At 42.1% G+C, this 26123-nt stretch overlaps 1 protein-coding gene across 2 annotated transcripts in view; it reads right to left on the bottom strand.

Moving 5' to 3' along the window:
• The window catches only part of macrod2 (mono-ADP ribosylhydrolase 2), a 734857-nt gene that overhangs the window by 233547 nt on the left and 475187 nt on the right, over positions 1–26123 (bottom strand). For both annotated transcript variants that reach the window (XM_080739775.1, XM_080739776.1), the window contains exon 6: positions 13004–13125. In XM_080739775.1, coding sequence (XP_080595901.1) covers positions 13004–13125 — 122 coding nt within the window. The remainder of the gene's footprint in view (positions 1–13003; positions 13126–26123) is intronic.

Below are 26123 nucleotides of genomic sequence, written 5' to 3'. Positions count from 1 at the left end.
TTTTACAACTTTTCAAAAATAGCAGATCTACAAGCTCGCAGCGTGGCACTCGGTACCACGCTGTGAGCTTGTATATCTGCTATTTTTCAATAGCTAAAGTATAGAATAATTAAGGCCCCCCCCCACCTTGGGCCCTAGTAACTCAGTCCCACTCCCCCCCCCCCCCCCCCCTTGTGACGCATATGGTTGTGGAGGAGGCTTCTGAATGCAGACTGCGACCCTGTCGCTGCCCACACTGACAGCTGCCAGCCTGCTGCACCACCACCCCAGAAATAGCTTAATGACAGACGCTTTCAGAAGGCATCAAATTGTCGCCCGTCGTGGTCAAATTGGGAAAACGTTGGCTTGGGGTTTTCTAAAAGATCATTAGTCAATGACAAAACCCCGCCTTCTGGGTATCTCAAGCATATCTCATACCCCCAGAGACTTGAAATCCTTGTTATTTTGTCTCGCCAGTGTACTCCCCAAAGACCCACGACGGGCTACTTAAAAAAAAAGAAGAAAAAAGACAAGCGTTAATTTAATAATGCACATCAATGCTTTGAAAGAGCAAAGAAAAAAGGGGGCTATTATAAATTAGACAATAATGATGTTTTGGATAAACATGCTTAGTCCTTCATTTTAAAGGTCACAGTCTGAGGCCGTTTTAATATTGTCCCTGAAATGAAACATGGTCCGAGGCGGAATGGCTTCCAGATGGCGGTGTCCCCCTCTGTAGAGTCTGTCTGTCTGTCTGTCTGTCTGTCTGTCTGTCTGTATGTCTGTATGTCTGTCTGCCTGTCTGCCGTGGTGTTAAGTAACTAAGTACATTTACTCAAGTACTGTACTTACAGTAAGTCATATTTTTATGTTGATGGAGTACCTCCAATTTTCAGTGCTTTTACTTCTTCTCCACTACATCTCGGATCCAAATATTGTACTTTTACAATTGCAATTATTTGAAATCTTTAGTTACTAGTTACTTACTGGATTATTATTATTACAAAAGATACATTAACCACTTCAACCCTGTAAACATTTCAGACATTTGAAAATAGCCAATCTACTTTAAATGGGACATTCTGCGTAATGAGTGCTTTTACTTTTGGTACTTTAAGTACATTTTGATACCAACACTTTTGTACCTTTTGAATTCTGAGTCTTTTACTTGTAACAGTATTTGTACATTGCAGTATGGTACCTCTATTTTTTGTCTGTCTGTTTCTGCCTGACCATACACAGCGGCTGCTTCCAGGGGCCAGTGTGAGCAGCCTTCCATGACTAACCAAGACGAGGGACCAGCATTAACCATCTCCTCTGCTCCATGTACGGACTGTATGGCAGCCTCAGGCCTCAGGGGGGCTGAGAGCGTGCACACACACACCGAGTACACAGTATACACACACTGCATGTCCCCCCCACCCCCCCACCCCACACACACACACACACAAACAAACACACACACACAGTAATTCACACAGCAACAAAAATAGACATGTTCACACGTACAGTAGGTGCATACCATACTATTCAATGTTGTGTGTGCCTACATTGTAGTGTGTACAGTAATTATGTATATTTGAGCAGGAAGCACCTAATTTACACATACACGCACGCAGTGTTAACATGCACACGCGCACGCACGCACGCACGCACGCACGCACGCACGCACGCACGCACGCACGCACGCACGCACGCACACGCACACGCACAGATAAACGATCTATCCTTTGTGAGGCAGTAAGAATATAGGAGGGAGCCTATATTAATTATCGTGGCAGTCAGCGGATAGCGACCCCTCAGATCCTCCTTAAATACCCAGAAAAAATAAATCTTTTTCTGGGTATTTTCCTCCTGTATAGAAAGTCAAAGGGAGCCCAACTTGATTTGGCCGCTGTGGCGACCCCGAAGGTCGCAGACTCGGGCGCCCTAGCTAAATCATTAGAGCAAGCCCTGGGCTACATCTGTGCAAAATTTTGCGCTTTAAGACAAAATTGCACAAAATAGTAAGAATATAGGAGGGAGCCTATAGTAATTATCGTGGCAGTCAGCGGATAGCGTGAATGGCAGATCACAACCAGTCGTAGGAACCAGGGCCGTTCGAGCCAATAAAGTAAAGGTTCCAATCTGGCTCTTTGTTCCTCTGGGCAGCGTTTCTAACTCATCTGCACATGGCTGAGGATCTTTTTCCTTCCCATTTCCCTCGGCCAATGCAGTGGTGCTGCAGTACTGCTGAGTATTGAGTTTCCCCAAAATGCCCAGCTGTTTTCCAAATGGACCATAATAACATGGCATGCTCCATATATCAGAGCGACCGTGATGAGACCTGTTTAATGTGTCCTGGCTCAGGCAAATATTGACAGTCTGCCGCAGCCCCCTTCTCTCCCATCGACCCGGTGCGCCGGTGTTATTATCACAATTCATCTCCAATCTGAATCCACCCGAGCCTTGGCTATATTTCCTCCTTGGCTCCCATCACCTGAGTGTCCTCTGGAACAAACAACTCGGTGCGTGCGGTGGTGCTGGGATGGAGGAGGGTGGGGTGGGGGCTGCTGTTTAACGGCCCAGAGCTGCTGCAGCCTGCCCAGCAACTCTGGCGCGGGCAGCACAGCTCCCCCGGATCCCCTGTGTGATGTTCTGGAGCCTGGCCCATCAAGACTGGCACCCTGCCCAAGGGCTGTGGTCAGTCAGGGACCATGGAGGTACAGTATGACAGCTCACTCTCTCAGCCGGAGCAAAAAAATAAAGGAAGAATAAAATAAAGAAACAACCCTTGCTGGACTCTGAGAGTCCTCTGTGGGCAGCGCCAGTGTCACCACTAGAAATGTCACGTAGTCATGTAGACGCTCATCAGTGTGAATATTGGCCAGAAACCTTGTATCTCCAACCTTTTCTTTTGTCATAAATTAATGTTTAATAGACCAACCAAAGTCTGCTTAGACAGTGCTATCCCCAGGTTTCCATTGTTGTTTTGTGTTGAAATCCCCATAGGGGAATCTTAGATCGCCTCATATAAGAACTGTGTACCAAAAATAAACACCCCACCCCGGCGATTTTAGGCTACTCATATGGATATGAAATATTGAAAATGTACAAATTTACCCAAAGAGTAACACAATAAACTCTAGAAACGAGTCAAACTAAACCCAATGACTACATTTCCCATGAACGCGGCTAGTAGGAACAGTGATTTCAGACCTGGACGTGTCCCGAAAGTGTAGTTTCCAATTTTTAAGGCAGAACTAACTAAATTTTCTCCAGAAACAGCCACCCCCCTGACAGAGATGCCCGGGTGATTTGTTTAGTTTTGGAACACAGTTCTTATATGATGTGATCAAAGATTCCGCATTGGGGATTTCAATATGAAAGCAGCAGTGACATCAGGACTTCGGTGTAAGACATGTTCACAACGCATCGCGATGCAAATTCGTTTTTTACAGTTTTCGCCTATAGTGACATAATAGGGAAAATAGGGACGCCAGCTTGGAAGGGATTACGTCCGTTTATGGGAGTTTAAGCGATAAAAAGTATATACTTTTAGGCCCTAGGCCTATATACATTTTGGCCATTTGAAAATAGCCGATCTACAAGCTCACAATGCGTTGCTATGCAACGACATTATGCGATGTAGATCTGCTATTTTCAAAAGATTTGTATACATCTGAAAACTTGAAATGGGACATTCTGCATAATGACTACTTTCTACTTTTGGTACTTTAAGTACATTTTGATACCAGCACTTTTGTACTTTTACTCGAGTACATTTTGAATTCAGGACTTTTACATACAGTAGTTCCACATTGCAGTATTGGTGCTTTTACTTGAGTACATGAGTACATTTTCCACCACTGCTTATGTGCGCATATGCACACACACACGCCATTACTTTCGATCATATAATAAGAAAAAGAATATAGCTGCAAGCAGCGATAAAGTGGCCAAGGCAGAAAAAGCAGGAAAGCAAAAAAGCATCAAGGGAAAGCAAAGAAGAAATCAAAGAAAAACTAGAAGCAGTGTTCTTCCGAACAGGTCTCCGGCAGGTCAGGTGTTTTTTTTTTGGCCTAGTGGTGACTATAATAGGCCAAAGTCAAAAGGGTACCACGTGTTCTTGGGCCTTTCACAGCAATCGGACGCTGCATGGGGGATTTGAAGCATTTTGTTACAAAAATGTGTTTTGCTATAATGTTGTTTTTACTAAAAATGTGTTGGCGCTATAACAGGTCAATGTGAGAGGGGTGGCATCTGTTCCTTGGCCTAGTGGGAATGTGTGTGCAAAATATCACACACATAGCAGGCTGTGTTTGAGACATTTTGTTCAAAAAGGAGCAATCCTGCAAATCTTGGAATTCAATGTTAGCCAATTAGATAGAATATGATATCTGACAAATCCATCATGATTACATCACTGTAGAGATACTGTGTACTGATTTGTGTGATTTTCGGATAAAATCTGAAGGAGTAATATCGAAGAATGTGTTTTACATACTGTAAGTCGGCCTTCTGGTGGCGCTAAAAATGGCAGATGTGAAAAATGCAGGGCACAGGTTTTTCCTTGGCCTCTGGGAAGTGTGCATACAAAGTTTTACACTAATCGATTCGGTGGTTATAGGTAAAAGCACAAATTGGCCTCTACACAACATGTATGCAAAAGACTGTAGGCTATGCAACAGACATAAAAAATTGTGATACTATGCACCTGGACAGTTTGATGATGTACATAGTAAGCCTTGCTGAGCTATGAAGACCATATGAATCGGCCGGGCCATGAATCTCATAGGGCAGGAGCCTATCTCCTGTTTCTGTAGCGTAAGGCAGCTTGATGTACAAGTACACCCCCTGGACATGACGCTAGTATGTCGCAGGGAGTTACCCCCAATCCAACCCTTGATGCTGAGTTTCAAGCAGGGAGGCACTGGGTCCCATTTTTTTGAATCTTTGGTATGACGCGACCCGGGTTTGAACCCGGATCTCCCAGTCTCAGGGCAGAAACTCAAACCACTAGGCCACTGAGCTGGTGCATGATATCACTGCAATCCTTGGAAATCACAACATAGGCGTAGACATGACAGTTTGTATTATAATGCTTGTTTCAGGACTTATGATGCGAAATACATTATTTGGTAATGGCGGATATTAAAATACACATCAAGGGGGGTTGGGGGACATTTTTAGGAAGGCTCCATATCAGACATTGTTCAAGGAACCAAACTGTAAAGTCTACCAAATGTCATGGTTTTATGCTTATATAAACGCCAGGCGGGATTCGATCCGACGACCTTCTGCATGAAAGGCATATGCCCTGACCACTACACTAGCCAGCCACAGAATCTGTTAACCACGTTTGTTTAAAAAAAAAAAGTTCTATGTAGGCTGAGTGCCTTGATTTTATTGATTTCTTTTTTATATTTTGGAGGCTTGGGGTGAAATCAATCTGAGTAAATGTAATCTGAGTATTTCTGACATTTTCGAGTGATCATATTTTCTTTTACTCAAAACAGAAAAAAAAAACGGCCGGTAGAGAAGGGCTCATTTTAAACATGAACGTGATCTGGAGTTAGATCAGACGTGTCAACATTAAAGAGTTTGACATACGCACATGCCATGGGCATCCAGGATGTTAACATCAACTCAACCGGACGTGGGGTTTGAACTTACAATCATCCGTATATCAGGCACAGGCACTGACCACTACACTACGGCAGTCACACATAATGGACCTGTCATTAAAAAAAAAAAAAAAAGTTTCATGTAATGTACTTGACGCCTTCTTTCAAAATGATATAGCGCCCCCCCTTTGGCCAATTGGGGTAAGATTGGTTTCAGTGATATTTGGACTAACCCTCTACAGTAGTTCATCATGAAAATGTTACTTTATGTATGTTTTAGAGGCAGAAGAATAATTTGCATAAAACTTGCAATATTGATTGAATTATTAAAAAAGCATGTTTCAATTTAAAAAAAATCCGATCTGACAGACCTTTGATATTGGTCCAAAGTTCATGTAAAAAAAGTTCCGTGCACGTGACGCGAAAAATCCGGAATAAAAGCGGGTTTAAGCGTTTTACGAACTGCTCAAAATGGCGGAAAATCGAAGGGCGGAGCTTACTTAACAAAGACACAGATGTCTTCCGCTTGAGTCAAGGCACGCGTGTAAGCAAGTTGCATGTCTTCAAACGAAACGAGGCATGACTTATGCCCCTTTAAAGTTTGAGTTTTCAAACGCTTCGTATAGCGCCCCCCTTTGGCCAATTGGAGTAAGATTGCTTTCAGTGATATTTGGACTAACCTTCTACATATTTGCCAAATGCCATGAACGTGTCACTTTGCATGTATGATTTAGAGGCAGAAGAATAATTTGCATGAAACTGCATTATACAGTGAATTATTAAAAAATAATGTTTTGCTTTAAAAGAAATCCGGCCGCTGTGTGATGACCGTATTGGTCCAAAGTTCATGTAAAAAAAGTTTTGCGCACGTGACGCGAAAATCCCAGGAGGAGATAGATTTTGACTGTTTTTCATATAATTCAAAATTGTGGGAGAAGTAAAGGTCAGAGGTCAAAAGTCAGAGTGTAAAAGTTGTTCGGCATGAGGAGACGCATAAGTGTATACAGGTTTCATTGCTGCAACTAAAACAGGGCATGAGCTACACCTGTTCAAAGTTGGCATTTTTCAAAGGCTTCCTACAGCGCCACCCTTTGGCCGATTGTTGCGAGCTTCGCGTTTTAGCCGTTTGGCATAGTCCTCTGCCATACTGCCGAGTTTCGTAAAAAGCGACTGCACGGTCTAGCCGCTAGAGAAAAAGTGGCGGAAGAATAATAATAATGGGAAAGTCCAATAACAATAAGTGGCCTTCGGGCACTTCGTGCCTTGGCCACTAAAAATAATAATAATAATAAATATGCCATGAGTTCCAGATATCCGTGCTGGATGAGGGAGAAGGACCTCAGAGACAGACAGAGACAGAGTGTTAACGCTTGGACTGTTCCAGATAGCTTTCAGCTGCATTGTGGGGGTTAAACGGCAGGTTTCTTGGCTCAGCTTGATGGTAATTCTTCATGTGAAGGCCATCCCTCACTAAGAGATCTGGACTCTTATTACAGAGCACCCGGTGGGCTCACGACAGGCAGATGTACTTCTCCATGTCTCAGCCAAAAGATTCTTGGCAGAAAGAGCAGTGTTGATTTTGACAACAAAATTAGATTTAATTTTAGTTGTAGTCTATTGAATAATATTCTGTTTAGTTTTTGTCATATTTTAGTCAACTTTAGTTTAGTCGACTAAATGTGCGGTTGATTTTGTCGTCTTAAAGGCTGATTTTACACTTAGTTGCTTGCTGAAAATAGCAGATCTACAAGCTTATAGATCTGCTATTTTCAGAGTGCAACACCCGAGCACAACCAAACATAACATTACTCGTCTTTTAGTTCTGCTATACTGGTTCTCTTCTACACTAGTTCCTCCCTAGATTTTAGTTTTTATTTAGTTTTTGAGCGGTGGTCACACCGTCTCCTATACGTGGCCGTGTGTGTGGGTATCCGTCCGGCCATCCGGCCGGCCGTCCGTGTATGTAGCCTCAAGCATGCAGTACCTTTTCTGACCACACATGTTAAGGGAGGGGCGCTGTTGTTCTCACACACACACACACACACACACACACACACACACACACACACACACACACACACACACACACACACACACACACACACACACACACACACAGGGGGGAAGGGTGGGTCAGCATGTGTGGTCAAGTATTATTATTATTATTAACAAACTGAATGTTTTAGGGTCAAATAAATTAGAGTGTGTGAAGAAACTACAGCATTGTAAAGCACAAACCCCGCTGCACCCACCCAGTAGTGCTGTTGCACAGCCTCCACGACCACCGCTCAGTTCACACGGGTGTGATTTTTAAAAGTTAGTGTAACTGCATGACATAGTGTTGATTTTTAACAGCAAATTTATATTTAGTTTGTCATAGTATTTTGAATACAATTTAATTTAGTTTTAGTCACATTTTAGTCATCTGAAAAGTTTTTAGTCGACTAAATACTGTATCAAATGATTTTAGTCGACAAAAGTGAGCACAAGAATTGTGAATCTGCTATTTTCAGAGCGCTACATCCAAGCGCAACCAAATATTGTCTTTTAGTTCTACTGGATCTCTTCTCCACTAGTCTCTCCCTAAGCCAAAATAAGTAATAAGATCAACAATCAAAAATGGATCCGTTTTTACTTTGATGGCTAAACGTTTAGTGTAACTGCATGATGTTTGCTGCAAAATATTTGTCGGTGAAACCAACGTCATTCTGAGTGAAAAAGAGGCCTGTGTTGTCAGCCTTGAAGACAGAGGAAGAGGAATGCAATTCAGAGCTTGAGATCTCATTTACGCAGCGTTCCCCCAGCCGGGGACAATTCAGTCGGAACAAGTCAAACGTCAGGTCTGTCAAAGAGGCGGGACAGGTATAATTTGGATGTCATCAAGATGTGCTACAAGGAGCAGCTCCATCAATCACTCACAGACTGACTGACTTTGAGGACTCAAATTATGCCTGAGCTGTGTCTCCCAGATAAGCCTCACTTTATAGCAATGGCTGTGTCCTGGGGAGCTCAAAGAACCACCTACTATCTTTTTATTCTACTATCTTTACTTTCTCAAGGGAGCTGCATCTGGCCCGGGACAAAATCCTGCCAAAAAATGTTTGTCCAATTTCTGTGCTCAGAGGAAGAGAACTGAATATTCAGAGTGTTGACATTCTGACGTATTCCCTTTTAAGTGCCCTGTCTGAACAGGCTTCAGACGGAGATGATGTGTTGATGTCATAATTGGGCTGCTACTTAGCCTCAAGGTTGGCTCTGGGCTCTTAAAGTACAGGGATTAACCAACAAGCCGAGCTTTTCTTCCATGTCCAAGTTTCTTTTTCGCAAAGTTTTGTTTTGACTCCTCTCCCTTTGTAATTCTCCGCGATCCCCATTAGGGAGTCGGTGGTCTAGCATTCCCCAAAAGAAGCCCTGTCTTTCTTCACTTGCACTGTGCAGACCCACTTGGCAGGGTGCCCGTCTGTGGGGGGCCCTCCCCGTACCCTGGCTTGGCCCTGCAGATCTCACAGTGCACGGCTCACAGCAAAACCCCTTTCAAATGAGTCGAAATGGGCTTAGCGCTGATCAGCTAACCAAAAACCTGGACTCACAGCGCTGTGAACCCAAAAGGCTGGAAAGACTATTAACAAAGCAGTTGGACCCGATTCCGAAAAGCAGAGAGGGAGAGAACAAAAGGTTTGTAGACACTTCTTCCATGACACGGCAAAGTCAGGAGGATAAATAAACTAAAAGGCCATGCACATCTCTCAAAGAAAGTAACAAGACGTATTCCTTTTTTCCCTTTCTGGTAAAAAGACTATATGTTGTCCCTGAGAGAGAAGAGAGGCCAAATGGACTGCGGCTCAGATAATGTAATGATTGGTCTCATCCTAGGGCCAGTCAATCACAGCTGAGCACAACTGTTTTCACTGAAGGCTTGCTCAACGCAGAGCAGCTGTGCAAATACATTAGGGAGAACTGGCAAACTTTCAGTGAAAACAGAAACTCGCTCTCTCTAATAAATATATGAATTATTGGATAAATAAATCAAGAGATAGGTATAAACTAAATACATCTTTGGAATGCGCCCGAAACAAAACAAGGGATCGGAGTGTTTGTGGGTGAAAGAGTAGAAGGCAGGGGAGTAAAATATAGGCGTGCTCTCCTGCTGAGGTCTGAGATGGAGGTCCAAAGATCTGCCTGTGTTTTTCTCTCACTTTCCTAAGCAGCCCCAGGCCAGCCCAGAGCCCCGTCGCTCCTCATATGGACCTCCAACATCCCAGGCACTGCCTGGGACTCCACTGCTGCGCAATAATTCACACAACCAAGTAAATGAATATGCTATTACACAAATTATAATCCGATGAATATGTTACGATATCAGCTCATCAGTGTCAACTGTTGGTGGACACTGGTGTAATGAGTGGACCCCAGAGACCAAGCAAGCAGGTGGATACTTTCTGGTGCCAATGCTACTTCAGAGAAGACATTTATTCTAAGCGCTTCTGCCGCTTTTGGCTTCATGGGGTGTTTAATTGCCACCCCAGAGGTGTCTGTCACACTCACAAAGCCTCATAAGCTCAACAGAAAATTGTCACAATTATCTATCGTGAGACTGGCATTAATCTATCTCTCCACAACCCCGCTGGCAAGTACCTCCATTGATTGCCCTCGCTGTGATGGAGCTGCAGGGCTATTGGTTGGCGATGGGAATCTGATTTGTGGCTGTTTATGTTGTTTACCCTCTGTGGGTAGGACAGATCCACAAGTCAAGTGGAGCAGACTGGAACGTACAGACAGAACGCTGAGGCTAGAGGCTGGGACAGAGTGAGACTGATCTATACTGCGTGGTTGTGGGACATTGTTTCATAACTAAGTGCTGGGATTCTATTGGATGTAACAAACACAGTACACTAAAGCTGAACATAATATTACTCTGAGGTTGTATCTCAGTTATAGTACTGTACATTCTGCTCTGGCGCGCACGCACACGCGCACGCACACACACACACACACACACACACACACACACACACACACACACACACACACACACACACACACTTTAATTGAGTTCTTTTTGGTGCCAATGAATTAATCTACTCGGGGACAAATACTGTGTCATAAATCAATGTCATATGCCTTCAAAGAATTCAACAGAGGTCATAATTTTACCCCCCAAAGTGGTTAACTAAATGATGACATGGCAAAAACCAAGCCATTATATCAGGGACTTTAATAAGGAGGGGTGGGAACAAAGAACTGACTTTCATTTCATCATGAGCTAAATTAGTCGTCACAAAAAGCTTTCATTGGACTAAACATCAAATACGATCATCTTGTTCGTTATTCTCACAACGACTTTTGTGTGTAAAAAAATAAGCCTTGGGGCTTTTCAGAACGGTATCTTAAATGAAAGGCATTCCGTTCTTTTATTCTTGTACCTTTTGAATTCATGTTTTTTCATGTATTTTCAAACACGGCTTACTTTACTTACTTACTTTACTTTATTTGTTTATTTAGACGGGACAATGCATATTAATGAACACTACATGAATGCAATGTAAATAAGCCGGAATTAGCAAGAATGCTAAATTTCATCCGTAGTCCCCACATGAAGACAAAACAATACATACCAACAAACAGTAACCCTACATTAGGAGAGGGCGCCTAATAACATACATACAAATACTATTTTTCCTGAACCAAGAAAAAAAAAAAGAAAAACAACAAAACAACACATATTACTAACAGTACCCTACATTAAAAAAGGATAGTTAAAAATATACGTACATGGCATGAGCTGTACTCTTAGAACTATACATGGTCACAGGTTTGATTGTCAACTAACCATTTTTTTAGATTGAACTTGAAGGATGGAAATGACAAACAGTCTCTTATTGTTAGAGGTAGGTCATTCCAGATTGAACATCCCTGCACTGAAAGGGTGTTTTTTCCAAAAGCGGTTACCCGGTACGGTACTTCGCAATCCCCTCTAGTGATTGCTCTAGTATTGAGTCCTCTATCAGGCTTCCTTTTTATGAATTCCTTTAGGGGAGGTGGGCATAGACCATTTAGGGTCTTATATATGATACTGACCTGTTTAAAAACCTTAAAATTAGCGAAACTCAAAAAACGGTACCTCTGAAGAATATTACAATGGTGATATGAGTGGGGTTTCCTATCGAATACCTTAAGCGCACTCTTATATAGCTGTTCAATGGGTTTGAGAGTCGTTATACCTGCGCAAGACCAGTTTGTGAAACAGTACTCAATGTGTGATAGGATCATGCATTGGAGATACGATTTAGCAGCACTAACTGCCAAAAAAGGTCTGATTTGTTTAAAGTTCTGAAGGTTGAACTTGATTGTGTTTGTAACCTTTTTTACATGTTTTTTAAAGGTTAGGGTTGAGTCTAACATGACCCCGAGGTACTTGAACTCTGACACAAGTTCAAGTTCCTCTCCACCCAGAAACACATTTGATGATTCCATCACAACTGGTCTTTTGGAAAAAGCCATGCAGACCGTCTTTTTTGCATTCAGGAGCAGGCATGAGTCTGTAAGCCAGTCCTGAACGCTGGTCAGAACAGAAGTTAAAACCGTTGACACCTCTGCATAGCTCTGCAATCATTTACTCACGGAAATGATTGTACTGGACAAAGAAAGAGATGCCTATCCTTTTCTCTTTTTCAAACAGTACACAGAAACAGGGTAGATAGACAGGTCTGACTGAGAGCAGTAAGGCAGAGGTTCTCAAATAGGGGTACGTACGTATACCCCTAGGGGGATGCAGAGGTACTACAGAGGGTTCATGAGACAAAGTGGAAAATGGAAAAACTGGACAGTTTAAAGAAATCAAACCCATGTTTGAAGTGAGTGCTGGATGTGAGCTGTTCATTTAGAAGTTAAGTTTCCTAACTAATCAGTGTAATACAACTCATGCTAAATAATAGTAACTGCTCAACAGCGCCCCTTGATCACCCAGGCCTGAGAGTCAGGATGCTCTAATTTCTAGTCCACTTTCACTCCTTTTCTTATTTGTAATTTTATATTCTTCAAAAAGTTAGATATCATTCATAGCATCGGGTGGATATTATGTCCAAAATGTTTACTTTTAACGGTTGAAATTCAAAAATAGCAAAAATAGCAGATCTACAAGCTTAAAACTCAACGTGTTTCTTAGATCTTCTATTTTAGCTACTTCTGAATGACAATGTAGTATTAGCCATAAGTTTTAAAAAAAAGGAAACTAAAGTAAAATATGGAGCTGATGGATATGAGCTTTCTGGCCAACAACAATGATATGCTAGATATAGTTTTCTCTTTTTCTAAGCAACATGTTGTAGTCGAGTAAAAGGGGGAAGAAATCAGGAAAGGTGGTACTGAAGCCAAAACAGTTTGAGATCCGCTGCAGTAAGGCATAGTGTTGTACTCACCACAGTGCTCAAGCCGTGCTCCTTCAATAGCTTGAGGGAATTCTGGTAGCAGGAAGTGAGGTCGTTGGTCTCGGTGGGTCCCACGTGACCCCTGGCCACTGGCCCCACAGTATGGATCACATCTATTAAAAGATGAGAGACAACGAAGAGATTGCATTTACACTGGATATTTATAACCTGGTTCACTGTAGGATTGGATAGAGCAGTGGTTTTCAACCAGTAATTGTGACCGTAGGCTAATCTGTATTATATGGAAGCCACCAGATCATGTCCGTCGTTCAAAATCGACCAAAAGTGACCTCGCCCTTTAGAGCAAGGTTGCTTCTCGCCCTTAGGGCATCTTACTGTATTGTTCTTGTTGTATTATGTACATAGATGCTTAATAGTATACACATTCCATATATATCGTAGCATATCATCAAAACTTTGCTTCTACAGCAATGTACCTGCCATGTTACAGAGCACACTGGCTTTTTGACGATAGTGTATATCATCATCAAAAACAAATAAGATGAATGGTGTTTTCGCAACAAGACAATGGGAAAGGCATGAACGAACCCACTGTCTAAAATGAATGCATTCATTCACTTAATGAAACAGCAGCTCAGACAGAAAATCAATTACAAGACTCTTTCGTGCCATCTCTTCAAACATTCATACTGTATCTCCCCCAGCACACTCTCTCCTTCCCTGAGCAGAGTAATGTGTTTGCCTGTCAATCACTGAGAACAGTGATTGTCCGGCCCGGACACTGAGGAATGCAGCTCTTTAATTGAATCATGGGAGCGATGAAAGAAAGTCTAAGTGGTGATTTGACAGAGACATAATCTTTTACATTCTGTCGTCCCCTGTTCCGTCCCCCCTGCAAATGAGGCTATACAGGAGCTACAGGTCTAGTACACGGTAAAATCTGATTGAACTCAGAGAGTGTACACATTTCCACACCCTCTGAGTTTAACACGTATACAAGCAATGCAAGATCCATCCATGGAACATTCCTATTTCACTGTGTAGTCCACTAGAGAGAGGGAGAGAGAGAGAGAGCTACAGAGAAAGAGACAGTAGACGATCAAGACTGCAAAATAATTCACATAACTGAGTTAATGATCATGTGATTATTAAACACCGGGCCTTCTGCTCGGCAGCACCGCGCCTGTGTAACAACCTTCCTATTGATCTGAGAGCGCTGCGGACCCTGGACTCTTTTAAAACAGGCCTATATGTTTTTATTTCGGAAGGCCTTTTCATGCTAAATTGTTGTATCATGTTGTACTTGACATTTTTTTTAAACCCTGCTTTTAACCTTCTATGATTGATTGTGTTTTGATCATGTAGCACTCTGAGATTTCCTGTGAATGAAAAGTGCAACACAAAGACAATGTATTATTATTATTAAGTTGATATGTCAAGATATCGCAGATTCCTTTGTGTGCATGCCAGTTTCCCCCGTCCCCTGACATCCTTATATCACATTATTAATGCTGCTCCTGTTCACTTTGCACACGACAAAATATTGTTTCCCCAGCAGAAAATGTAGTGTTTCCTCCAACTTGCAGAATGGTTCATTTAAATAGCAGTGCGCTACAGTGGAAGCGTACATAACACTTAAAGGGAATGGGAGAAGACACTCTCATCAGGATCTCTGATCACTGATGGATGGATCAGCGCATGTTTGCATTTAATGCAATGATGGCTCTGGAGAAGAAGCTCTGTTTGAGTCTCTCTGTCCTAGCTTTGATACACCTGTAGCGCCTCTCAGAGGGCATCAGGCGCAACAGGTGATGGATGATTCGGTTGTGAATCTTCCTAGCTCTCTTCAGACCGCAGTTGGTGTATTATGTCATCCACCGTCTTCACCACACTCTGCAGTCTCCTCTTGTCTGCTACAGTCTATCTTCCATACCACACTGGAATGCAGTATGTCAACAGACTTTCTATGTGGGATCTGTAGAAGCAGCTTCTCCTCCAGATAGTTCCCCCTGAGCACTCTCAGGAAGTGTACAAGCTGCTGGGCCTTTTTGGCGACTTCCATGGTGTTAGCAGATCAGGTGAGATCATCAGAGATGACAGTGCCAAGGAATATGGCAATGAAAATGTAAAAAAAGACCCCTAAGGGTCCATTGAGAAGTACGAGGTGTGACAGTAAAGAAACGGAACTGTGGCAGCCATACTCATGACTCGGTGCTAATTGAGTTACCGCTTATATCACTGTGTTGCACAATATCTCATCACTATTTTGCTATAATATTATTCACTTCTCTCAAAACTAGTGAAAGTAGCTGATCTACAAGCACACAACGCTGCGTTGCGTGCTTGTAGATTGTCTATTTTCACTATTTTAAATTGTTTATAACACAAAGGGGAAGATTTTGGACATACAAGGTTTCCACCCGACAAGTAACAACGACAATATTCATTGCGACCGTCAGGTCGCATTTACTATCAAAACCTCCACCGGCTGTCTGTCACGTCAAACTTTTGCCCTACTCATATCCTTGCCTGCCAAACCACAACCTTCAGGACCCCCAGACCTCCACGGACCCCCAGGGACCCCCTGCCACTGCCGCCAAATAGTGCAAAAATGACCAAATCAACACCCCAACTGGGCTGCTCATGGGGAATTCCCGGGGACCACCGACTCCTGCTGCTCCAGCAGTCCTTCACCTTCATTGGTTTAACTTTGCCCCGCCCCCTCCCCTCATTGGCCAAAACTTTATTTGTCTTTACTCATCAACCATTTGTCGTACAAACCTGTGGGTGGTGTCAATTGAATTGATTAAGAGTCCTTAACCTTAATTGGTTTAACTTTGCCCCGCCCCCTCCTCTGATTGGCCGAAACTTTATTTGGCTTTACTCATCAACCGTTTGTCGTACAAACTTGTGGGTGGTGTCATTTGACTTGATTAAGAGTCTTTCGATCACCTTAATTGGTTTAACTTAGCCCTGCCCCCTCCTCTGATTGGCCCAAACTTTATTTGGCTTTACTCATTAACTGTTTGTTGTACACACTTGAGGGTGGTGTCAATTAACTTCATTACGAGTCCTTCACCTTAATTGGTTTAACTTTGCCCCGCCCCCTCCTCTGATTGTCCGAAACTTTATTTGGCTTTACTCATCAACCGTTTGTCGTACAAACGTGTGGGTGGAACCAATGCCACTTACAGGCCTCTTTGTGTATACTGTGACATGACGGGTGCTTATCTCCCGATTAGGGAGTCTTACTGGTTTAACTGGTCCTCACTAATGCCCATTATAAGATGCTACCATTTCAGTCTACTCACTCTGCAAGAACAATGCTTTCTATTTCAGCATGCTAACTCTCCCAGGAAGAGAAAGGCTGCACTTTCTATAAGCTTGGAACCCCCATCAATGATGTCACTGGCAGGCAGAGTTCTGATCCGTCCATAGTCCACCAATGAGACACAGGACACAGGAGATGGAAACTGTGCCATCTTAAACTAAGGACCAACTACAGTAAATGAAGACAAGGTTGAAAATGAGTGAAAAACTCCTTTAAGGTCAGTATCCACAATAATGCCACTGTCATATTTTGCAGTCACTAAACTGTTTTCAGGTTTATAAAAAACAAACAAAAAAAAACGAATAATTTCAGAACAGAATATTATTCATTTCGTTCATTCACTAGGCTTCGACTGGGTAAAAGATTGCATAAATCATACTTTATAGCCCATTAAATATTGATCACCTGTGACTCATTCATTTGAAAGTTCACACGTCAAGTACCCATTTGCGTGCACTGAAATATTAAACCATGTTCGAGAATGAATATTGAACATCCTGGGCCAGAGTTTGGATGTGAAGAGGCAAGATACAGAAGTCACTACTAAAACAGTCAGTATAGGCCTATAGCAGTTTGTCTTTCTTCTTGCTGTTAATATAATAACACACTTACAGTATCCTTACACTGTCATAAATCTAGGCAGTTATATTTGACTGTAAATCATTCACAGATTAAATTTAGCCCAGGGTTGTATGTATAGATACTGTACATAATGGGTCAGGACGATGATCAAATGTGCAGGGGGAACAGCATCAGTTTAACAAATGACTTTGGCGGCTGTCGCTTCAGGGTTGATGTTCTGTATGTGTGCCTAGTTCCCCTCTGAAGAAACAAAAAGGTTTTTTTCAATGAATCTCTCCAGGAAAGCCGAGTTTGGACGGTAATGAGACTGGAAGCTGTCTAAAGAATTGTCTTTTTCCTGAATAGCAGGCTGGAAATTGCATAGCACAATGTGGTTATAATGGGGGCACGTGGTGAGTTGTTTTTCGTGCATAATTCATGGAGTTCCGCTACTACAAGAGCGGCAACATGCCAATTAGAGTGCGGGCAAGCACCAAAAACCAGACCACTGGTGAATTCATGAAAATTTAAGCAGTCCTCCTCTCACCAGTAGCCATGTCTCCACTCATATCCGCAACACCTCAAATAAATATTTATACAGAAATGTTTTTCAAAGGTGAAAGACATGTTCACTTTGTAACTAAGAAAAGCATATTAGTTGAAGGATAGTTAGTTTAACTGACTGGAGTTTAAAAAAAACGTTTAAACATTCGGAGGCCGCTTCGTTTGCCTCTGTAAACTTGTACAGAAAAGACGACCATACCCTTGGGCATAAGGTCAAGGAAAAAACGTGAACACTTAAACCCTAGAATCCCTATTCTGGGACAAACAATTGGCAAAAATGACCAATCCACAAGCTCACAACGCATCGCAAGGCAATGTGAAGAGGTTTGGCATAGAGGGAAAAAGGAGGGGCGGGGGCCTTGTATAGACCCCTGAGGGACCACAGTAAATGAAGAACATAGGGTTAAAGTGTTTAAGAAAACTGTTCCATGAGAAAAGAACGGAATTATACATCCTACAAAAATGATGCCTATTTTTTATTGAAGTGGCAAAGGTCACGCAAGCCAAGGCGTAAGAAAATTATACCGTAGGTCGGATTTTATTAAATCATCCGTTTTCAAAGATGTGTGTGTGTGTGATGTGTGTGTGTGTGTGAGGAATCCATGATTGAACTACGATTCGGTATGGGCACAAGGGTGCAACTACTACATTATCAATGCATTGCATTTGGTACGGGCAATTTAACCTTGAACATACTCTTGGCATATACTGTAGGAGGTGTTGGCTGCTTAAGAATACATATGAATACTTCAAGCATTGTGCCAATGTGCTGCTCGACTGAAGAGAAGGTTATTTATGGCTTCCTGCGTTGTTCAATGCATATATTATAGATACATGCAACAACTGCATACAATAAACCAAACAAAGGTCAGCATGTCAGTGTGTGAGCACTGAGCAGAGTTGTAGAAAATGAATCCAACTATTTCTTTATTTTTATCATTCATTCATCATTGTTTTCTTACCGTTTGGCACACATATTCACTGCATCAGTCTGCCTACATACAGTAACACAGTAAAATCCTCAGTGTTAATTTATCCCTTTGAAATTCTGAAAGTGTACAAATGTATCCAAATGGTCCATTTGATTGCATTTATTTTTAGTTAAATAAACTGTTAGGATTTTACTGTGTGAACCCATGTGCAGCGGTCATACTGCGGGCACATAAATCTCTATTATGACCTCACCCTAAAGGTGTGCACATGGGCGCGTGCACATAGGCGCGTGCACATGGGCGCGTACCGTACACGCATCCGCCTGGGTGACAACAGACTGCTGGCGCTTTGGCATGGGATCAACATTTATCAAAAGAATAAATGAATAGACCTGTTTGGTTGTTTAAGTTGGACAAAATGTGGCCAAATATGGAGATGACTAACGTCTGACATAGATGTTTGATGTCTGATGCTGCGTCCATTGGATGGTTTGAGCGGCGCGATTACATACAAAGTGAAATCAAAGACGAGACGACGCACGAACGGGCTCAGCACAAGCCATCCGAATGGGGCGGCACGAATGGCGCAAATGGTCGCTTCGGTATCTTCACCCAAGTTGGAAAAATCCAAGTGAAGCGACCTTCGCTTCCCCCCGACTCCACCCATCGCGTCCTGACAGCCAATCAGTGTTGATGTTGTCCGGAGACACAGAAATGTTTTTGGGGTTTGGGACTCCCTTTTTTCCAGGTGTTTTGCCTTGATTCTGACGTGATGTAATTTATTTCCAACGTTGACCAGCACGACAAAAGTGAATCGATTGAAGCGACTAGAAACACAGAAATAGTTTCAGGTTTGAACGCAGCAATAGACCACATGAGACTCACACAATATTTCCATATATGGGCATTTATGGGATTAATATTGATGACATCAGGGATCTCCATATATGGGCATAAAAGGGACAAGGATGGAATTAATGAGCAAGTGTGACTCGCGTTGCGGTTGGTTGTTTAAGTTGGACAAAATGTGCCAAAAATGTAGCCATATTTTCCTAAATATGGATTAGCTGGGACGAGGTGTCACGCACTGAGACACACATGGGCTTAATATTGATGACATCAGGGATCTCCATATACAGTATGAGCATAAAAGGGAGAAGGACGGAATTCATTTGCAACATCAGAACAGGTCAGCTATATCCTTCTGCTGAGCTGGGATGAGGTGTCGTGATGTCAGAACAGGTCAGTGCAAAGGAATTCTGTCTTGGCCATTCATTTGCATCATTGTGATGTCAGAACAGGTCAGTGCAAGAGCAGGGGGTGTGAGGGACAGACATGAGCTGGAGGTTTTCATACTAAGTAGCAACCTACGGTCGCAATAAGTGAAATATTACATACTGTATTAGAAACTGCATATTTTTTTAGATGTATTTTTTAAAATAGAATAATGTAGTTCTTACATACACTTAATTGGCAACATTAATATAGTGCCTTTCTACAAAGCTCTTTACAATGTATTTCACATTCATCCAATCACATGCTGTCCCTGACAGTGCAGCCTAGGAAAACATCAAGGTGCCACCGACCTGCTCAACATGAGCAGTTAAGGGTTAAGTGGGCCACTGCTGGCCCGAATGATACAGGAAATAAGCTACTGAATGGTCAATGATAGGCTAATAGCAAATAATGGTAAATAAACTGATCTGTGACAGTGAATAATAAGTAATGCAGGCGTACTGAGGGCAGAGCGATAATGGCCATGGAGACTTCTCTCTCCATGGCTTTGACTTTTCACACTTAACCTCCCCACTGGATACAGCACATGGGACGCTTCCCTTTTCAATCCCACCACCAATGGCTGATGAGCTCCTCTCCCCGTCCTCATTTTGCCAAATATTTCCATTTACGTTTTTTCACTGTGGTTCCTTGCCTGAGGCGGCAAGGTTCTCATGACTCCCATTCAAACAGTATTTCCCTGTCCCATAAGCTTACAGAGAGATGTGTGGAAGGAGTAGTCCTGCCTGTACAGTCAAATCCAGGGTGTTAATTTAAAAGTTTTGAAAAGTGTACAAATGCACCCAATCTCAGAGTTGAAATAATGTTGCTGTGTACCTTTCAAGTTAATGCTTTTTGCTGTGTACCTTTCAAGTTTCCTGTTAGTTACTGTACAAACAAATCTGCATCAATTTATCATAAACAGATTGATGCGGTATGGAGTGAAACAAAGTGGCACTGTTCAAGGACAAACTAAATATTTGGTATGCAGTAGTTACAATCTGCAAGCTGTCAGTCACTCACTCACTCACTCACTGAATGAAAAACAAATTATGTGACTGGGGCTCCTTTTGCTAATGATGCCAAAATATTGGTGAAATACAGGAAAAGATGTAACTGAGTGATAAAGAAAGAGTGGATTTAAAGAATGGATTCAGCCTCGAGTGGGGGACAATTCAAAGACACAGATTGGAAGTGTGAAATATGGGGACATCATACAAATCTGGTTCACATGCAGATAAACATAAAACAAACAGCGGTGTTCATATCAGTGAGGCTGACTGACATTGGATTGACAGTCTCAAAGCCAGTGAGACAACACAGATTAGTGAGCTGAACGATGCAGCCAGTTCTGCTGACCCAACTCTGCAAACTAACTGGATCTACTTGTGATAAATAAGTCAAAATACACCAAACTAAATGCACCAAGTTGTAAATGCTTTTCCAATGAACTACAAAGTCGGCATTTATGCATTTTATTGTACGCAATACAGGGATAATGCACTCCAGTGGGCATGAATAGAAACTTAAAATAAGAAGTGCTCCTCGTTTCACTAATTGTATGCTGAATGTTTGCGACACGTTAGCTTGTTGAGGTTTCGGTATCCAGCATTGCCCAGGTTGCTTCTAACAAAGCCAGCTGATGTCGGGATCTCTATACTGTATGTATATGGCCATAATCCGGGGACACACACCCACAGACAACTTCAACTGTTCATCCCGTTGCTAATGTGTGAAACAAGATGCATTCATGATAACAACATCCACTTCTCCTTCTTTCTTATGAGTTGTTACATCTGAATTCTATCTTTAATGATTATCTATGCACATGCTCACCAAAATGGCTGTGATATCAGGTTTTAGTGGAAGGTAGAATAGTGGGAGAGCATTTCCTTTCTCTGTCATTACGCATTAGCATAGACGTACAAGCAGCAGCGATGTGGTCTTTCAGGAAGACATGTTGAACAAGTGCATTATCAAATATTTATCATTGTACAATCTATTCAATCCCTACAAGTGAGCATGACAGTCTGCTTGCTGCTGCTGTTTGTGGTATGTATCTGAGCATAGTATTTTAGCCAGAAAATTTGACTCCTGTATTTTGCTTTATGATCTGTTTATATGGGCTGAGTTTACTAATTCACAGGTCAGAGTTCAAACTGTGACTTTAGCATCTGCATTCTGTCGATGCAAAATCACTTCACCGTTGGATACGATTGGTTTAATCTGTTGTTCATATGGATTTCAAGTAACATGTACTATAGGCTACTGTACTGTATGTAACACATTTCCATGTAGGTTTAGTGCCATTGATTTAAACATTTTCCAGTTCTTCTGGCTATTCTTGAAAGTAAACACTCATACAACAAATCAACATTTTGCTAGCTACATCATTATTAAGAACACATTGGTCTGTTTTGTGAATGTTTTACATCTGCTCCAGTCAAGCTGAATGATGAGGGGGGGAAGGTGAAGAAGTCTGAAGTCCAGATATAAACAGAAGAGAAAGGCGGATCGAAGCCTTGACTGGTCGACCGTGCGTCTTAACAACACTGTTCAGGCAGAAAATTCATGACAAAGAGAAGAGCTAGGTAAAGTAAATCCTTTCATGTTCAGATTCTAGCAATCGTGCATATGATATCCACTATAGCCTAATAAAGTGCTATTGCAGTGTACAGCAATTTACTGGCAATAAAGCGAACAAAATGATGCACAGTAGTCTCATGACGGATAATTTGCTGCCAACAATGTCATACTAACTTTTAAAACTTTGTTTTTAAACAGACAATTAACAGTCAATGTTAAATGTATATAGTAAACATTACCCTGCAGTCAAAGTAGCACAATGGCTGTAGCTAATGAATAGATAAGTAGGCACTGATTATTTCTAGCCGATTTCATACATCACTGAAGTTATGGAGACCATAAAAATGGCATTAACATACATTAGGCTACATTCACCTTCTTCCATCCACTGATTTTTAATGGCCAGCCTCACTTATTACAAAGTCCTTAAAGAGTTCTCACTCAGTGACTATTAGCAGAAAATGGGCTAGGTTAAAATGAGTGCTAACAATAATTGCTTTAAATTTATTGCATCACAAATTAAGCTTTACAAGTTAGTTCCTCAGTCATCACAAATGGACTATAAACTAAGGTCAACAATTTGGTTTGATGTGTTGATAGCACTGTACTTAAATACAGTTTTGAGTTTTACTTTACACTTGAAACTACGTTTGGTACTTTAAGTACATTTTGATACCAATGCTTTTGTACTTTTACCCAAGTAACTTTTGAATTCCGGATTTTAACTTGTATGAGAGTATTTCTACATTGCAGTATTGATACTAAAATATGCAAGTACTTTTTTCTACCACTGCTGTGAAAACTGATCCGTCCAGCACTCAGGGGAGGAGGCATACAGTATGTGAAAAACTGTGCGACTGTGTCATATCATCAAGGTGAACTGAAAAGTGTCAGACATGATGACGTGTTTGCAGCAAAAAAAACTAACAAAATGCAGATTTCCCACTGACTGAGTGACAGTGGCGGGGGGAAACATGTCTGCCGTTGCTGTTTATTTCCCTTTGCGCTACCCCGGGTTGACATATCCAGAGACAGTGGCAGCTGCTTCTCCATAAGTCTGGATTGATTAGGGCGGACATCAAACGTCCCCCTTCAAACGCCAACTGCTCAGCCTGTGTGGGAACATCTTACACTTCTTGCTGACATATCCTCCAGCTCTGGGAATGGAACTACAGTACCAAAGGGACATGCACTTCAAAGACACCACTTTCTCAGCAAAAGGGGCGGGGGGTGCGGGGTGCATTGGCATATCTGGAATTCATGTAGAGGAAAAGTGCACAGGGTATTTCAGCGTGGAGCCGGCGCTTCACAGCCAAATCAATCTTTCATTTTTTCCGTCGCCGGTGCTGACCTTGCACACGCTTCCCTATTCCACAGGGGGAAACAAATGGCTCACAGACTAACACTTACTCTACAAGCTGCTTGCTGTATTATGGACGCTACTGAATGCCCCATTCTCTCAGAAATACCCAAGAGGAACAATATGAATAGTTGAATACAGTTAGCACCAAACATGTGTGGATATGGGAGACCGTAGAGTATTGTGACAACAGCTCTCCCCCTCCTTAAGTATGTATTTCTAGTTCTCTACAGTTGTTTTGTCCTCCAAGAGTGCCATTGTTAACCACTTTAAGCCCTTATACTGCATTTCGCTGTGTGACAAAGAGCAAAATTAGACACAAATTTAGGTGTGAACAGGAGGAGAGGGACGGTGTGTCACTGTCTTACCGGCTGATTTGGTTGCTGAGTAGCCAAGAAAGACACCGCTCACATGGCCTTCACTTTAGATTAGTTTGCTTTTGTGTTATTTACCTTCACTTCTTCAATCCATACTTCACTGATCCACATTCTACTGATGCCTAACATTCCCCTGTTTTATTATGAGTGTAGTTTAACCAGCCCTATAGTGTCTCTGTCTTCGTCTCTCTATGTCTTGTATCTGTGTCTCTGTGAGGCACAGGCTTCCTTCCCAGTTTCCAGCTTTGCCACACCTGTCTCTGGTTACCTCGTATCCTGCTAGCCATCAACCCTCACAGTATTTAAACCCTGGTCTTCACCCCACACACAGCCAGATCTGCATAGCCTTCCTTGGTACTAGAACTGCAGCACCATTCTCGACAATTCTCACAATGTTTTCCATGTGTTCCAAGTTTTCTAGTTTTCAGAATCCACCTCACCTGTTCCATGCTTGCCTGCCTATACCTGCCTGCCTGCTCACTTCCCCCTCACATACAGGCCTCATTTCCATGTCACCTCCCCCATTCTCCCATTCACTATTTGTGAATAAGTACCTTAAACTTGCTCCTTGTGTTTGCCTCTGCTTTAGGCTCACCAGTTTGCAAATATTGAGAATATCCGATCTGCAAGTTTACAATGCATCACGTGTTGTGAGCTTGTAGTTTATGAAGAACATTTGTTAGTGTTTGGACTAATTTATTGCAATTCCTGAGCCAGGTTTGAGAGAAATGTGAAAGAAAACAAAGAAAAGGAAAAACAGTGACGCCAATGCTCCAGATGTGTCAAAGCCCCAAAATGGATATCGATGACCTGTTTTTCTATCATTAATCAGCAAATCGCCGACCCAACGATATAGTTCGACACTGTCGTCACAATAGTTGTGGTGTGGACTCTATCATCCACGTGAGCAAGAACAATTTTGAGGGAGAGAGACAGAGAGGCAGAGAGGCAGAGAACAGAGGAGTCACACTAATCAAACTGCTCATACAGCCCATGGTAATTATCTTTTGCACCAAAGAATCAACAAAGCGCATAATGACTTACAGATCAAATTGATTTTAAACTGTCACTTTGTGAAGAGACTATATCTTTATGGGTCCATTCTTTTGAGAGATCAGTAACACGAGTTCCATACAGTTGTTCTATGACTGATGTTGAAAACACTGGTTCCGCTTAAATCCCAGTTTCACAACAACGGTTGTAGGCAGCTCTACAATTTCATCGTTTTAGTTGGCATGGCCACTTGGCTTTTGGTGCTGTCAATTCTTTTAGGGCACTCAGTGGCGAGCCAGGTCAGCAAGGCCATTAAATAAAACTATGATTCTAGTCATGTTTTACACTCCTTCTTAGCTTTTGTCATTTGCAGGGGGCACAACCCTGTGGAGGGCATGATCGCGATCGCGCAATTGCACGTTTAACCCTCATTGGCACATCCAGATGAAATAGAGTAAAGGCCCATTTATACTGTACTCCCATTCTCAATGTATTGTATATATATATATATATATATATATATATATATATATATGTCAGGCTTCAAATGTTCTAGTAAAGCCACTGTGTTGTGTAACACAGTATGACACCAAGGTGAAGTCTTTTGATATAGTTTGATTTGAGAGCGAGATGGTGAACAGAGTGATGGATCACAGCATATGAAGGCTGAGGTGGATCAATAGTCCACAACAACTAAACAATCACTGGAATCTCTTTTCCCCTGGTCATTAATATTTAATTTGTCTTTCTTTCTCAAAGACACACAAAAGAAAAACTTAAACAAAACAAAACAGAAACCCAGAGAACAAAAGACCCAGAGAGAGTGTCATTGAGCAATGATTTACTTTCAAAATGCAGACATCAGCACTGGCGGTACCTCCATCTCTCCATTTTGATATGATATATTATAGACTGTTTTCCTGAGCATGCCGCCATTACTGCGGTGTAGGCCCTATGTACAACCAGGGAAACCAAAACAAATCATGCATGGCTTCCCGAGGCTGCATGCTAACATTAAGGGTGAGTAGCTAACCAAAAGTTTCCAAAAGCTACCGGGAACAAAGACCCTTTAGGTTATTTGTGATCCACTTTGTAACTAAACTCTTACGTTCAGCATAGCAACAGACTAGAGTTACACTGCAGCCATGGCTGTCTGCGCCCTCTCAAGAAA

This window comes from Nannobrachium achirus (assembly GCF_963921795.1).
Source record: "Nannobrachium achirus genome assembly, chromosome: 13".
Classification (NCBI taxonomy): domain Eukaryota; kingdom Metazoa; phylum Chordata; class Actinopteri; order Myctophiformes; family Myctophidae; genus Nannobrachium; species Nannobrachium achirus.
This window is presented reverse-complemented; position numbering and strand designations above follow the sequence as displayed.